This window comes from Etheostoma spectabile, chromosome 14 (assembly GCF_008692095.1).
Source record: "Etheostoma spectabile isolate EspeVRDwgs_2016 chromosome 14, UIUC_Espe_1.0, whole genome shotgun sequence".
Classification (NCBI taxonomy): domain Eukaryota; kingdom Metazoa; phylum Chordata; class Actinopteri; order Perciformes; family Percidae; genus Etheostoma; species Etheostoma spectabile.
This window is the reverse complement of record NC_045746.1, coordinates 17,900,341-17,916,390: the sequence shown is the minus strand read 5'-3', so window position 1 is coordinate 17,916,390 and position 16,050 is coordinate 17,900,341. Positions and strand designations below refer to the sequence as shown.

The 16,050-nt window shown below is 41.3% G+C and overlaps 2 protein-coding genes across 6 annotated transcripts in view; both read right to left on the bottom strand.

Moving 5' to 3' along the window:
* eya3 (EYA transcriptional coactivator and phosphatase 3) overlaps positions 1 to 2,643 on the bottom strand; it is a 13,281-nt gene extending 10,638 nt beyond the window's left edge. For 2 of the 4 annotated variants that reach the window (XM_032536318.1, XM_032536316.1), the window contains exon 1: positions 2,501 to 2,643. The gene's annotated coding sequence lies outside the window, so the exon portion shown is untranslated. The remainder of the gene's footprint in view (positions 1 to 2,500) is intronic. The other 2 variants (XM_032536320.1, XM_032536319.1) reach the window with 2 other exon arrangements.
* A 618-nt stretch (positions 2,644 to 3,261) lies between these two features.
* si:ch211-195b13.1 (STKc_SGK domain-containing protein) lies at positions 3,262 to 15,724 on the bottom strand. Of its 2 annotated transcripts, none has more exons than XM_032536322.1 (13): positions 15,463 to 15,724; positions 8,446 to 8,521; positions 7,652 to 7,724; positions 7,520 to 7,560; positions 7,353 to 7,410; positions 7,163 to 7,246; positions 6,877 to 7,008; positions 6,674 to 6,786; positions 6,427 to 6,550; positions 6,219 to 6,314; positions 5,969 to 6,124; positions 5,764 to 5,853; positions 3,262 to 5,195 (listed from the first exon to the last, which is right to left on the bottom strand). In XM_032536322.1, exons 1-13 carry the CDS (start codon positions 15,488 to 15,490, stop codon positions 5,031 to 5,033), a joined length of 1,236 nt encoding a protein of 411 aa, XP_032392213.1. In that variant the 5' UTR covers positions 15,491 to 15,724; the 3' UTR covers positions 3,262 to 5,030. The 2 variants fall into 2 exon arrangements, with proteins under 2 accessions (XP_032392213.1, XP_032392212.1); XM_032536321.1 differs by lacking the exon at positions 15,463 to 15,724 and adding an exon at positions 9,061 to 9,320.
* Positions 15,725 to 16,050: the final 326 nt, after the last annotated feature.

The window sequence follows — 16,050 nt, the reverse complement described above, 5'->3', positions numbered from 1 at the left end:
GTGTGGCACTGACCCCCACCACGCCTGTGTTTACTGTGGGATTAAGGAAGCGTGCCACTTTACATGTGACCTAACCTTAATTCAATGAAAACATATTCTCTAGAAGCATTAGCTGCTCAGGTGCAAGCTGTCGTATCAATAGATGCTCCGAGGTGATAAGATCTAACCTCGTTTTGTCCCCTGATCGCTCAACTGGCCTTCCCCCTGCGGCTGGAGAGATGGAACATTTATCTAACCAACACAATGTAGACACAGAAAGAAAGAAAATAGGTCATTCAAAAACCCATGAAAGTGTTAATGGTGCACGCTCTGAATCAAAAGCCTGCTATGCTACCTGAATTGACTGGGCCTTTGAAGCATGTCAGCTTATGCAAAATATAGGCCTAAGTACGTGAAATCAAAACAGTACAATTGAAGGGAAATAAGGCCACTGGATGATGTACTGATGATAAGTTAACCCACTTATATTTATATTTTAGATATTCAAACACAGCCCACATAACTCAAAATAGTAGTAAGATCTCAAAAAGTCAAAAAGAATATCTGCATTTTCTCAACTGCACTGGCCCCAAAACATATCATGCTTTAATTTATTTTAATACAAATCTTTGCCAATTTATCAAACCAGAGACTCCCGGACCCTGCCGTTTATTTTTCCTTGGCCACCGTCCCTCAGGCTGTTGCCAACGGTAAAAATCTGCCAGCATTTCAACAACACTGGGGTTGAATAGCGCTACCCGAGGAACAACGTCGCCCCGATACAGGATCCTACTCCGCTTCAAGTGATTGCTGTCTTCTCCCAGAGAGTGGCGTATCAGGTTTAGGGGACACCACAGACCAGGGAAAATCCGTTAAGCAGTGGCTTTGGGCGCTTAACCGGTGTTTTTCTTAGGTCTGCGGAAGACTTAGATGCACATATTTGGCGGGGGTTTAGGTTTCCTTCCTTTAAGAAAATGTGACTTTTTTAATTTGACAATATTTTGGACCATAATTATTACTACATCTGTGTCTAAAATGTTGAAAAAGCTAGAGCAGATAATAAAACTTAAAAACTGGGGACCAACTGCAATCTGAAAAGTCAGTTTTGGTGCTCACATTGATTTTACATTCATTCAGCTTAGGTGGTGCCCGAAATGGCTTGAGTGCTGCACATGTAGCCTTACAATAGTAGGGAAAACCCTGGCTTAACTAAACATCTTCTGTTGTGCTGGACTTGACTTGGAATGGATGGTCATTTATTTGACAAAATAAGTCAGAAACATAGTTGACGGGTTGTGTAATTTCCTGATATTTTCCAAAAAAAGACATTTCTGGAAAGAGATATGTAATTTGTTAATGATTATAATGGAACATTGACAGTATTCTGAAACGGTTGTTTGAGTTTATTGAGTCAGAGCTATTTCCTTATAAGAACTGTTCAAAGCTTAATGACTAGAAATACTCAGTGTTGAATTGGTTGATTGCCTGCAAAGAAATCTTACGTTTCAGCATTTATAGTTGACCTGAAATACTAATACTTAAAAGTACCAACTGATCACCGTATCCATTTTCCCTTCATAGTCTTTTCCAGAAATCTTCTTGTGAATTTAGAGTCACATTTGTCCCTTTCTATAAAATTATTAGGAAAATATTGGACCTATACAACATTATCAGAAGGGCTTCATATGACTTTTGTACTTTAGTGACATATAAATCTAAAAGGATGCCTCCTTTTATGGTGGTCTGGTTCCAATAGCCTTCTTGTGAGATTTAATTTATTTCTTATTAGCAGATACAAAAATGCATCTCTGATGCAGACAAATACTTTCGACACCTCTGTGCCATCTGGTTTGCGATAATAATACCACGTCTGTAACACAGTTTGGTAGAAATCCTGGCACAGCATCAACTCAAGGTAAAGCTCCTATTCATGTGACCGGCAAACGTTAGCCGACAACCGTTACGTAGCTGAATTCAGCAAATAACCCAGCCGAGGACAGTTTGCTGTGAAGGTGAAATCTGACATCAGACTAATTCCTGAAACACATCAGCTCGTTTATCTTTATTTAAACATAATCTGCACAGTCAACACATGAAGCTGGATACAGGCAATATAACACTGAAACTGTAAGCAACTACAGCAGGCACTAATTAAGCGTTTGCAACCCAGCATTTAGACGCCATCGTGCAGCTTACCAACGTTAGCAGACAGTCGCTATATTTACGCGCTTTATCATCAATTCTGATAAAAATAACTGTGTCATCCGCTGTCAATTTTACATGCATACTAGCTAATTTGTCAAGGGTTAAAATTAGTAAATTAACTAAGCTGGCTGTGTGTTTCTTAGTTTTGCTCGGACATTAAAGTTTTTCGCACCAGAAATTAATCGGGACCAGCAGCCATTGGAGTGGGTATTGAAATGGCATCGTGTGAAAGCGTTCACTCCCGTTGCACCCAACTGCGAAGCTGATCGCAACACAAACATTCCTGACACACCAAAATGATCAACCCTAGTCTTACCATTGAAGGAGTGAATGGGAAACGCTTTTATGTAAGCGTCTTCACTTGGATCCACAGTGTCAAGCTTTGTCTGTTGTTAGGGAGCAATATTTTGCAGGAAGTTTTCGCCGTTGTGCCTACTGCGCATGTGCAGAATGTTCAGTCCTTTCTTTGGCGCGACGGGGGACGACAGGTGTGGCGCTGTTCGTCAACACACAGGTGAGAGAAAAGACTGCAAACATTTGCTATTTAAATAGATAAATCCTCTTCAAATGTTGTCAGTGTGTTACTTCTTATGGATGCAGGTACATCGCAACAACTTTAAGAACGTGTGCAGAACATAATCAAATTAATCAATAAGTTGTTCCATTTTAAGATAGCTCCATTCATGTGGTGGAATGTGGGCTAAGTAAGTACTCAAGTATAATTTTGAACTACTTTGCTTTAGTATTTCTATTTTCTGCTGCTTTATACTTCTGCTCTATACCAGCTATTCTCTGGTTCCAGCTTAACAGTTGTGAGGATTTGCTGTTTTCCTTTTGTCTTATGTGAATTATAAATGAATATCGTTGGGGTTTGGGCTATTGGACAAAACAAGACAAATAAAGATGCGACATTGAGCTTAAGTAATTGCTGATGGGCTTATATTTTACGTAATTTTCTAGACCAAGCAATAATCGGTTGACAGAAATACTTTAATAGTTGCATTATGTAACGTATTAATAAAGTATTGAGTAAAAGAAGCATCAAAAGCATTACAAACAAAAACAGCACACTTGTAATGATTTTAGAGAATTTATTTGCCATTTGTGACACAGATTACACAATTCAATATTTCCGTTGATCATGTAAGTTCTTTTACACAGTAGCATGTAAATAAATATACATAAAAAATACAAAACAGAAAAGTAATGCTTCCAAATATGGAAGAAATGATCTAGAACGATGTGCCTTACTTTCTTTTTTAGTTTATTTTTCAGCACGCTTGAAAATACACTCTCTCAAACGGCTAAAATGCGGAGACTCAATGAACAATATCTGTTTGAGTGAAGATCCTCTCTTAATAACTTAATGAATATCACTTCATGATTTACAAGGTATACTTCTGCTAAAGAGATCAAATCATAATTATTCTTTTGGACTTAACAAGACTTTTATTGCACTCCAGAACCAGACTATGCAGCAGGACAGTGACTACACACCGTTAGAGGAAAGCCAGCACCTGCTCCATCTAGTGGGTTTTTTTCTTCAAGTTAATGGTGCACTTTAAAAATATATATAAATGGACCCAGAGGTTTGGGGAAAAGAGATATGTACATACACTTAATATGGATCAGGCCGCCTTGGACAGGCACAAGACATTCACACTTCTTCTCTACATGACGCATAAATACAAAAACATTTATAACCATAGATTCTATAGTTCGTCTGGAGTGTTTGCAATAAAAAAAGCATTTACTTAAATTTGAAAGAAGATTGATATACAGTGTGTGCTATCATTGATGGGGGCCTGTTATTGCTAGTTGAACTCCATATAGCGCTCTCCTGATCAATAAGAGTAGACTTTCATAAACAGATATAGATTAACACAGTCACTGGTTGCAAATGAAGGAGTTGGAAAACCAAAAATAGAATATAGTGTCATACAGGAAATATTACTAATTTATATTATATGCCAAACTTTTTTTAAGTAAAGAGTGAATGTGTGTAGTTAAAACATGGAAAACCTTTTGGTTTTGCAATAAAATATACATAACTTGTTTTCTTCTACACAGTAAAGTCAAACTTTGATCTTCAGTTTTTGAGGACAAGCAGGTCAAAAAAAGATTGTGTTAAAGGATACCATAGGTAACTGTTTGGTCCAAGTATCACTATTAGTGTAACACATTACACACTGAATGCCATTCTTTCTTCTTTCATAGAAGAGATATGTAATAAACATTATTGTTCTAGCTATTAATCTAATCCAAAGTTGCTGATACTTAAAAGCAGAATCTTTTTCTTTTCTTGACCCTTGTTTCCGCAAGTGCAATTGAGCATTTACATGAAAATAACAATGCATGATGAACTTTGAAACAAGAACAGTTTTTAACAAATGTAGACATGAAATGAAGGCATCGACCTTAACGTCTAGCGCCCTGGCCAAAAGTCCAAACAGATGAGATGTTTCTGTGGTTTTTGATAAAGCTGGCTCTCGCCAACGCTGCTGCCGTCCAAACTGCCTTTCCAACCTCAGGCACTTCTCTTCATGTCACTTCCCCGGTAGCTGTGACCGTGATGATTCATGACCCCAGAGTGCATCCATACTTGGCACACACGTTTTATAGTGTTGGGCGGTTGAGGCAGTACAGCAGGGCCAGTGGTCTTTTAACATGAGAGTCCCCATCTGTACACTTTTAATGTACAAGATCCTTCAAGGTCCTCCCCTAACGTCCCCCCCAAAACAGCCTGCTCCGGTGTGGTCCCTCTGTCGAGATAAGACTCTCAATCGAGAGCTTGTATTTTGTGTCTCTTGTTAGTTCCCGGGACAGAAGGGCAGAGATGGTGGCGTTCACATGAAGGCGTGGTCTGCTGGAGGGCCGTAAGAGAAGCCTGGAAACGCCCCAGCTGCTTCCTTGATGCTGCTGGTCACAGCCAGGGTGTCGTTGCACAGAGAGGAGGACACTGGCAGGTGGGTAAACTCGGGGTCAAAGTGTCGGAGGTCTGTGGGACCGCTCTGTGAAACCAAGCAGGAAGGACATGAATTATAAACTAAGGGGAAAAAAAGTCAAGACACTAGTTTCATGCATTATGCTACTGTATTTTGGTAATTGGTTGATTGTTTAGGTCGTTGATCATGCAAATATGCCAAACATTCGCTGGTTCCAGTGAAACAGTTGGTCAATCACTCAGCAGCTATTTAGTTCAGCTTCTGAAATGTGCATATTTTCTGGCTTTCTTTGTCTCCTACGATTCTAAATATTATGTTGGACTGTTGGTCAGACGCAGCAAGACATTTGAAGACATCGCAATGGGCTTTGGGAAACTAATGTAATCGAATAACTGTGTAAAGATTAAATGAACCAAAAATAATTTTGACTCGCAGCCCTATAGGATTATAAATTGAATATTTGTTTTTTGGACAGTTGGTTCTGAATGACGAGTTGAAGACGTCACATAGCGTTCTGGGAAACTGTAGCCATTTTTGACAATTTTCTGACATTATATAGACAAAAATTAATAGATAGTGAAAAAAAAACCATCAGTTGCATCCTTAGTTAGTTTGTCAGTTAGTTTGAACGTACCACTGAGGGGGCGAATGGAGGCGTGATCTTCTTGGCCATCAGGTCCTCCCAGTTGATTGGAGAGAAGAAGGAATGGAACTTGAGTTCAAGCTGGAGGGGAAAAGAAGTTCAGAATGAACAGACTGGCAGCTTCACAACAGGCTTCACGTATCTCTTGTGGGTTTTTGTGTAATGTGTTCTTTAGGTTCAGGCTGTGTGAACTTACAAAGTCGTCCTTCACTCCCAGCCTCTTGGTGCGGTCCTTCTGCAGGAGCCCCTCGAGCAGTTCCCGGCCTGCGTTTGATACATTGGGCTTGAGCACAGGAGCATTGTGCAGGATGTTGTTGTACATCTCAGCTGTGTTGCGACTGTAGAACGGGGGCTATAAAGCAAACATGTAAAACAACAAATTAGTTATTTTTTCCCCCATACATAATTAAGCAGAAGAGTTGCACTAAGATGCAGATTTCACTTACAAGTCCATAGAGCATCTCGTAGAGCACTGATCCCAGACACCACCAGTCAACTGTGCGGTCGTACGCCTGCTTCTGGAGAACCTCAGGGGCCAAGTACTGAGAGGAAAGCAACAAGAAAGAGTAAACCCATGTTCCCGACATTTTGTCCTTGGTGAAGTTTCTACATAAATGATAAGGATGTGTGAAAGTCAAGAGATTTATTTTGTACCTCTGGTGTCCCGCAGAAGGTTGATGTTGTTCCATTGTCCTCAAGGCCTTCTTTGCAGAGGCCAAAGTCTGTGAGGACAATATGACCCTGTGAGTCCAACAGGATGTTTTCAGGCTTCAGGTCCCTGTAAAGGATTACAAAAGCTTTAAATAACTTCAAAGTAACTCTATAAATGTCCTTCAGTTCAGCTCAGCACAGCTCATGTTTACAATTGTCCACTAGGGGGTGCTGTAGGATCGCTCATTACCTGTACACAATGTGCAGGGAGTGGAGGTAGCCAAGTGCACTTGCAATTTCAGCAGCATAGAACCTGGCTCTGGGCTCCAGGAAGACCCTCTCTCTCTGGAGATGATAGAACAGCTGCAGAGACAACAGGCATGTGTCAACACCAACTTGAAAACAATACTTGGATAGTCTGACCCAATTTCTTGGCGTGAGATTTTAAATTACCTCTCCGCCGTTGACATAGTCGAGTACAAAGTACAGCTTGTCAGTCGTCTGGAAGGAGTAGTGCAGCCCCACCAGGAAGGGATGCTTGATGTTCTTCATCAGCACACTGCGCTCAGCCATGATATGCTTTTGCTGGAAGGAAAATGTAGAAATTAATATAATTCTGTATTTATCACTATGACATTATACATTGTGAAATAGAGGAACTGTGGTTTGAGGCGCAGTAATTAACCTTGGTCTCTGCAGTTTTACTTGTAGTTCATAGTGAAAGGATATGCAAACATACCTCTTTCTTCTTCATGATGATTTTCTTCTGTAGCACCTTGACAGCGTAATATTTGGCGGACTCCTTGTGTCGAGCCAGCAGAACCTGTAATAGAGCAAACGGCTGCATCAGCGGAGGTGTTCCAGCGGTGATGGACGTGAGCAGATAACAGTTAAGTTGGTTAAGTGAAAGAGAAGTTAGACGGACTCACCTTTCCAAAGCTGCCTTTGCCGATGATTCTGAGGTAGTCAAAATCACATGGTTTGATCCTGATGTAGAGAAGCAACCAGAAAATTAGGATTTCTGTTGACACATGTTGAGGGCTACATATTTTACAAAATTGTTTACATTTAAAAGATATTTTAAAAGGCTACTTACTGAGTGTCCTCAGCCAGTGAACTTCGTGAATTTAGGTAGAGCTGAAAGATATGCAATGGGGAAATGTATAAATACATTGCCATATTTTGTAAAGAAAGTGAGTCATATAGTCAGTAAACAGTTCCTGCTTACCGGATGTTCTGGAAGTTCATCAACATCCTCATTTTGATTCTCATCAATCGTCAGGAAGTTGTTTACTTCAACACTGGAAGAAGAGAAGCAGGGTCATAAAAAATGTAATAACTACAGTATAACACTTTTTTGACTTTTTTTTTTATATTTAGTAATTCAAAGAGCGACTTTATTTTAAGTTTGTCGCACAGGGAAATCACCGGATCTTAAGCAGTTTGTGTGACTGAAAAGCTGAATGAACGCTCCCTGCTGGGGTGTGAATGACTGAAACATCCAGGCAAGTCAAGTTGAGGACACAGTCATCACCATGTACTATATAACGGCCTATCCTGTCTGAGAAAAAGCTTAGGCTGCTGCCCCGTGACAAAGAGGGTTCAGGTGGCTCTGCAGGACTCTGCAGGACTCTGCAGTCCAGATCACACAACCTTTCCTTCGGAAACACTGTTGTATTTTTCCAAAGCACCAGGTCCCGACCTGGAAGTTCAGGATGGGATCGGATGAGCCATGTATCAAATAACCGAATTACCGGTTTATCCGTGTCTAGGGTAGCCTACATAAGGGATTTGCTGCAAAGGTCATTGGGTATTGGAAAGGAGGTTGTTAACAGGCTCACGCTCGTCATGAAAGGACTATTCTTGCACCTGGCTTCTTGGACCCAGATTATGTTTTCTCACAGAATGTCCTGCCAAACTCAGGTGGCTGATTGGATTGGCCATGACACACCTACGGCCAATTTTCCATTCAAATCTAAACGTCTTTTAACCTGGAATATCTTTTTTTATATAAATACTCACTGTTGGCAGATATGTGGGGTAGACACCAGCTTCTGGATGAAGTCATTCAACCCCATTTTTCTCTCCTTGATGAAAGCTGCACAGAGAGAGAGAGAGAGAGAGAATAAATTGTTATTAAATTATAGACATAATGTCAATTATATGTTTGAGTGTCATTGACCACACATGATGCAAATATGTTTGTTTTCCATAAGAGGAGAACTATCAGTTGTTGGCGCTGTAATCCGCTGTTCCAAATATCCTGTTGTACAGTGAAGGGCGGGTTGGTCTGTGCATGGACCGCTAAAGCTGCGGGTTTATAGCTTATGCAACCATTGGGTCACTCTCTATGTGAGCCAACAAAGCATTTTCCATCCTAAATTCTAATAAAAACGCACATAGCCCGTTTTGAGATAATAAAGCAGATCTCATATTATTGCTTGATATAGCCTATATATATTTTTTAAATGTCTCTAAAATTAGAACAAAAAAGCACTTTGCACTGAGGTTAAAGTCATCTCTTCACAGCCGTTTGGCGCACTGATCATTACATCAACAAATACACTCAGTTCGCTTCACTAATCAATGTAGATGCTGAATAGAAGTTGTGATAGTTGTATTGCTTTTGTCGCTCACCGGTGAGAACGGTGACAATCCCCCTCATTTTGCAGTAAGTTAGATCACATCCAGCTTCAGTCACCGCCATGTTTATCAACAGACGAAAATCCAATAGAAAACACGAAGAACAAAACAACAATGATAGTTCCCGTCCGATCCCGTAAACGTCAGTTAACGGCGTCTCAAAACCGTTAAAAAAAAACAAGAGCTCGACCTGCCGCGCTCAGCTCTGAATTGCAGCTGCTCACACTGCGCGAACCAGCCAGTTTATATATATATGGAGCACGTGGTACTTTTTTTTGTTTTGTTGTGACGCCCATTTATTTCCGTCACCACGTAACCACGGCAACTGCGTGACATCACGGGATTCCGCTGCAGCCATATCTGCCTGGAGGTGGAGGATGACGAGATAGCACACCGCAGAGGAGGAGGAGGAGGAGAGGAAGCCCTCCCACCACTACCTCCTCTTCATCATTTTCTCTCAATGGAAAGCTCCAACTGACTGTTATCACCAATACAAAAGGGATTAATGTCTAGTTATGTAGAGAGGGGGGAAAACAATTGCATTCACACCAGCAAGAGCTGATACTCTTTATTTTTTTTTTCTGGGATCCCGACTGCATGCAGACCCCCAAAGTGTGCTGCGTTTGGCTGCTCACTGCAGTCGTTTTATTTTGAAAGGACGTGGAGAAAATGTATGTCACGATTGCTGCATTTTTGGCTTCTGCCTGCCTGCAAACGGCTGCAGTGTCTGACCCACATACAGGCTATAAAACGCATGATGAAAAGAAAAGAAAAATACCAATTGTGCATACACATTACCTCTATTTAAATCCATGCAATTTGCAAAAATTGCCATTATCAGTAACGGATGAGGTCAAGGTTACAATGGTGACTCGGCACAACAGAATTATATAAATTCAGATAAATCACAAATGACATCATGCTCGTCTAATCCAATGATCAGTCCAGCTGTTGCAGATGTGGTCCACTAACCCGTTATGTAACAGTGCCATAATGCAGATAGCTATACTGCCTGGGGAGGAGAGTGAGCTGCATAGGAAATTTTCCAGTTAGTGTTTGTGATTTTTAAGTGGAGGTTATTTGGTGTCTGTCGATTAAAGCGTTGTTTGATCACTCGCAGAGCAATTATGGCTTTTGGATGACTGTCTATTAGTGTTTTATCCACTTTACCTCACTGCATATCAGAGGGAAATAGTGGACTTTTTCATCCCACTACAATTATTTGACAGTTGTAGTTAATTTACAGAAAAAAGAAACATTTTACTTGCAAAATGGGATGCGTAACTTATCATCAGAACTAATACTATAGGTGGATTAATGGATTAGCAAAGACTTATGAATAAAATGCCAAACCTTTGGTTTGACGTTTTGGTCAAACACCACAAAATATGTTTTGATCGCCTTTGGCACTTTTCCACTGTTTCACTGCAGATTAAACGATAATGAGATCCATAGTTGACATCCATAACTGATATAAAGAAACTCTCCAACCAACCGCATAAATAATAGTTCAAGCTACAAGCTACTAACGCATGAATGCATCAGTAATAATAATCCAATGACAAAATATATTGAAGGTAAACACTCTCAGTGGGCTTTTTCTTTTATTGTCAACTACCTTTACTTGATACTTTAGTTATGAACATACCTTTACTTGATACTTTAGTTACTAACATACCTTTACTTGATACTTTAGTTACTAACATACCTTTACTTGAGTAGTAATAGTCATTTCAAAGCAAGACTTCTGCTCATGATGGAGTATTTCACACTGGAATTGATGTTGTAGGGTTGCAACTAACACTATTTTCAATCCTGATTAATCTGCTGAATATCTTTTCAATTATTTGGTTAATCCTTTTGTCTATGAAATGTCAGAAAACAGGAGAAAATGCCCTTTTATAATGTTCGACAGCCCAATGGGGCCGTCTTCAAATGTCATATTTTGTCCGGCCAGCAGACAAAGACCCAAAGGTTTTCAGATTATTATCAAATATGACAAAGAATATCATCAAATCCTCAAATTTGAGAAGCTTGAACCATCAAATGTTTAGCAATCAACGCATCGCTAACTCAACTGGTCGCTGCCGTTTAACTTAAGGATCGGAGTACTTCTTTGGCCGCTGTTCTTAAACCTCTGCTTCAGTCCTCAGAGAGTCATTCATCTGTCACTGGGGAACTCCTGGGTTTTGTCCCCAGTTTGACATGTGACAGTCTGGTATAATTTAAAGGAAGTGAGACTTCACAGGACCGGTTGTTCTTGTACTGGGGAAAGATAAGTGCCTTATCTGTGGCGTGGGCCCAGACTGAAACTAGCTGGGGCTAGAACCAGCCAGCAGGGTATCAAGTCCTTCTTTGGAAAGCTTCCTGAGCAAACACTCACATCCCAGCGCCGGCTCACCAGAAACACACCAGATCCGATTGCGTGACAGCGACTCCTCTCAGCAGGCTTTGTGTGAGGCCTTTTCTTCACCTCATGCAGTCTTTCTCTGAATTATTCATGTGTATCATGGTATCATCTCGGATTCAAACATGACTCGGGCATTTCCCTTAAACGGCGTCATTGCTCCGCCCCTCCTGTGTTTGAATTTGATTGTGATTTGCATTTTTCTGTTGTGATGGAACAGAAAGTCTGGTGCTGTAGAGCAAAACACAGCTGGTTTAAGACACATTTCCTCTTTTTCTAAATGATGGTTTAAGAGTTAGAAGTGTGAAAGGAATCTCACATTGACGTCATTCTGATTAGGGCCTTTCCTGTTGTGATAAAGAAAGATGTGAGAATCTGTGCCGTAGAAGGTTTTGTATCGTTTAAAATGAACTGAAAATGCGTTACAGATTGAATCTCTTTTACTGTCTTAATGAATGTCTCTACAGTTCCAGATGAATAAGATTGTTTTTTTTTTTTGCACCTTCACAACGTCGACCTGTCCAGCCGTGTGATTGATGCTGAGCACAAAAGCAGCACTTCTGCTCGCTGACGAGCAGTCGTGAGAGTCACCCGCCCAGCAGATCCAACCCTCACAGGGTGCCAGCCTCGGTGTAGTAACACCCAGGCTCTATCTGGGACTGCAGGCTGATGCGTGAGTTGACCACTATAACAGCCTTATTTATTTGGATTATTAAAAGGAGGTGCAACTTAGGAAACGGGTTAAAAATCGTTGTAATTGCACATTGTACCCGGATGGTTAGACAAGACTTTTAAGCATTCTGGATATTTTCAGAACAATTTTAAGTGTTGTTTAACAACCTTCTGGGTTTTTTAAAGATGGCAGGTATTTATTTGTCAGAAAATCAGATGCTTAACTTTGGGAATGAATGTAATACATGAGAAGTGAGACTTCCTCTACCTGCCTTGCCTCAAGTGTAGTGTGTAGGAGGCAGAAGAAGGTGGATCAATGAGTCACACAGGCAAACGGGTCCTCTCTGACCAACTGTAGGGCTGGCAGGAACGCTGTTGGCTGATGAGAATGGAGGATCTCTAAAATGTTGGTCTTGTTGACTCGCTGGCTCTGAGGAGCGATCACAGCTTGGTGTGTTTCACACCCACACAGTCTTGCCAACATCATTAGCCTCTGTTCTCACTGGAGAACAGATCTCTGCTAAAATGTCATTACTCTCCAGTTCCTTTTTTTTTCGACACTACGCATTACTCATACAGAGAACCGCAGGGATGCAGACCGGAGGTGGCGGTCTGGTCCAGCGTCGCACCGCAGCCTCAAGGCCCAGCGAGTGGGAGCAGATTTTGGTTCATGAAAAAAGAGTTTGATTCGCGCTTTCGTCTAGGTTTCCCTCCTGAATTCCTTGGCAGGAGATGAGATGTGTATTTTTTATTTTCTCCCTTCACCACGGGGGATTAAATGGCTGCCCATCCGCCTGCTTTAGATAAAATCAGATCAAATAGAGGAAAGAAATGTTTACTCTTTTATGTAATGACTCAGACACATACTGCTGCCAGAGTGAACAATTTAAGCATTACTTTCATTTGCCATTTGCTGCCAAGAAAGTGGGATGATCCTGCCCATTCTGAACCGCCAAGTCTCTATTAATTAAAGTAATGTGACTGTTATTACTGCTATAATGACTGTCTGAGCTTTGTCCTGATGCAGTCCGCTCTCCAGTTTAACATATTTCTGCTCTGTAGACGTTACTCTGGTGCTGTATGTGACTCTATACAGCAGGTTTCCTGTGCATTACTGAAACGGTTCAGTAAAAGGAAGCAGATAAAAAAAGACAGAAGCCATTATCATTCAGACTGTCATTCGCTCAACTCCCATGTAGGCGACACATCATGATTGAGTGGACAGTGGTGACTTCCCTTATTTAAAGAAGTTCCTGTTTCTCTGTTCATGGCCTTCATTATGATGATTCAAAAGCAACAAGTGGCTTGACACATGGAAAACAAATGTAGACTCTTCTTTGCAGTGAGCCTGCTTGTTAAACATCATTTATTACCCTCTATAGATGCACACAGTCAAGCCTTAATCAAGCAAACACACTTGCACAAGTTATTGATTTATTCCAGTTTGTCGCCACCGCAAATCCAGCGTAAACCTCATGAGGTCAGTTATTGCTATGACATATTCATCTGAGAAGCCTTCGCCTCTGGCTCCCCCAGTAGGAGCGTTTGCCCCATGTAGGCTGAGTCCAGCATCGGCCCGGGTTTGAATCCAACCTGTGGACCTTTTTTAGTCGTCCCGGGTTTGAATCCCCCATCTCTCTCCCCCTTTCCTGTCTACCCACTGTCACAAATACACGAAAAAGCCCCCAAAAAAATCTTTAAAAAAAGAAAAGCCTTTGCTGAGAATTGTGTCGCAGTTGCAAACCCAGCCAATTAAGTGTGTGTAGTGGTTTAGACCAGGGATGGGCAACTGGCAGCCCTCTTTATCACAAATGTTGGCCATCCCTGGTTTAGATAACAAGTGGCATTGTTTTATGAATTTGAACTGGGGGCCTTGCATGTCTGGAATATTATTGCTGCAACAATCTACAACGACAAGTTGTAGATGGACGTAAATGAGGCAGGGTTGTCTCACTTCAAATTAATCCAGGAACTGATTTCATTGTGGATATTTTCCGAGCCATTTCCAAGCAGCTAGCAAGTTTTTCCAATTTGAAAATGACTTCGTGAGGCTACAACGTGGCTAAAATATGAGCATCTGTTCATGGCTAACACCCTGAAACATCAAAACAACAAATACAAAGGAGAAATCCAAGTTTGGTGACGGTTTGTCAAAGTTTGTCATTTTGAGAAATACTCTTATTTGCTTTCGGGAGTTAGATTATGTAATGTACAGTAAATTTAAAGCAGCAGCCAGTAGCTATTTTTTTTTCAGATGTCTTTATTTAAAGAGACAACGCACAATGATCAACATGAGCACAACGTCCTACATGTAAATGTGCCAGATTTAGCCATGCAGGCATATTTTCATGTGCAGTCCCTTTGTTTGTAGCTTCGCATACAACTTGTAAACGTACAGAATATCTACAAAACCCAAACTTCCTGGAGTCATCACAGTGAGGTTACCATGCAACCAAGGTCAATGAAACAAAGAAGATAAAATCTGTTTGTAACCTGTTATTTAGTGAGCAGAGGTGCTGGTAAACCTATTTTATTATCTTTTGGTTAGAGCGGGGCTAGCTATTCCCCTCTGTTTTCAGGCTAAATGCTAAGCTAACCATCTGCTAGCTCTCTAGCTCCATATTTACCGTACAGACATGAGAAGAGATTCTATTTTCTCATCTAACTCTCTGCAAGAAAGCAAAAAAACACATTTCACAAAATGTAGAACTGTTGCTTTAAGGTTAGAAGCCAATTAATAATGGCAATTTTCAATCTTAGCCCTGCCTTTCCATCTGTATCTGTGGGAACAAAACTGTTTTTTTAGGCTTTCACTGAATGCCAAAATCATCCGATCCTTTCAGCCCTGATTACAATGTCAAGACCCTCGCAGCAGCTTTTATCCTCTCAGGTGACAAATGAGATGAGGAGCAGGGGTGCTGCAGGGAGGAGGTCTGCGTTTGTCATTACAGAATTAACCAGACAATGCAAAAACAGACCGAGGAGTGCTGGATAATGCCTTTTGAATTTGGCAAGTCGATGTTGATGCAGCTAACAAGCATTCTAAGCAGTGGCAATAACATCAAAGCAAGCAGAGACAATGCCAAAAAGGAGGAGAGGGCTGAATAGTTAATAAACAGACACAAGAGTCACATGATTGAATAGGCAAAAACATTGACACTATTTGGAGCTGTTGAATCTCGACAAGAATGTTAACCCACAAAAGAGAAAAAAGTTGCATGTCTCAAGGTGCATCGTCCTGCTGTGCTGCTGAGAGGCTGCACATTTATTCCCCAGGCAGTCACATAACACAGACATTGAATTATAGGAGCGCCTACCTATGAAGGATTTCTTTCCGCTCTTCATGTCCTCCTTAGTGTTTGACTATATTTGCAATCAGGCACAGAGTCTCTGCTGCAGAGCGTCCAGGTGATTGAGTGCGTTTGAGAGATGTGGTCCTCCTGTGAATGTGCCTTGCTCTCTTTCTCCGTCCTTTTTTTGTGTATGTCTCTCTCACTGCAGCTCCGGTCGGAAAAGACTTTTCGATCCTCAAAATGCAAATAACTTTCCTGCTGCACTTCCCTCTTTCCTCTGCCGTTTCTTCCTCTTATCACCCTGCCTGTGCTGCGACCAAATCGCTGAAACCAAGGATCTGTGACGCACCTGCTTCGCCTCCTCTACACACACCTCCCATCTCATCACCCCCACCCTCATCTGTTTTTTTATCTACCTGGAGAGCCTCGAACAAAAACAAGGAAGGTGTCTGGTTACGGTTCCCATGAGCGTGGGAGTCCCACCGGAGGGGAAACCAGTCTCCATGACACTGGAACCACCTGAGGAGTACAGGGAACCGACAGGGAGGTGTTTAAATCTGCTTTTAATTGCTCAGCGCTGCACAAGACGTGTGTTTGCCGCTCATCAGCTTC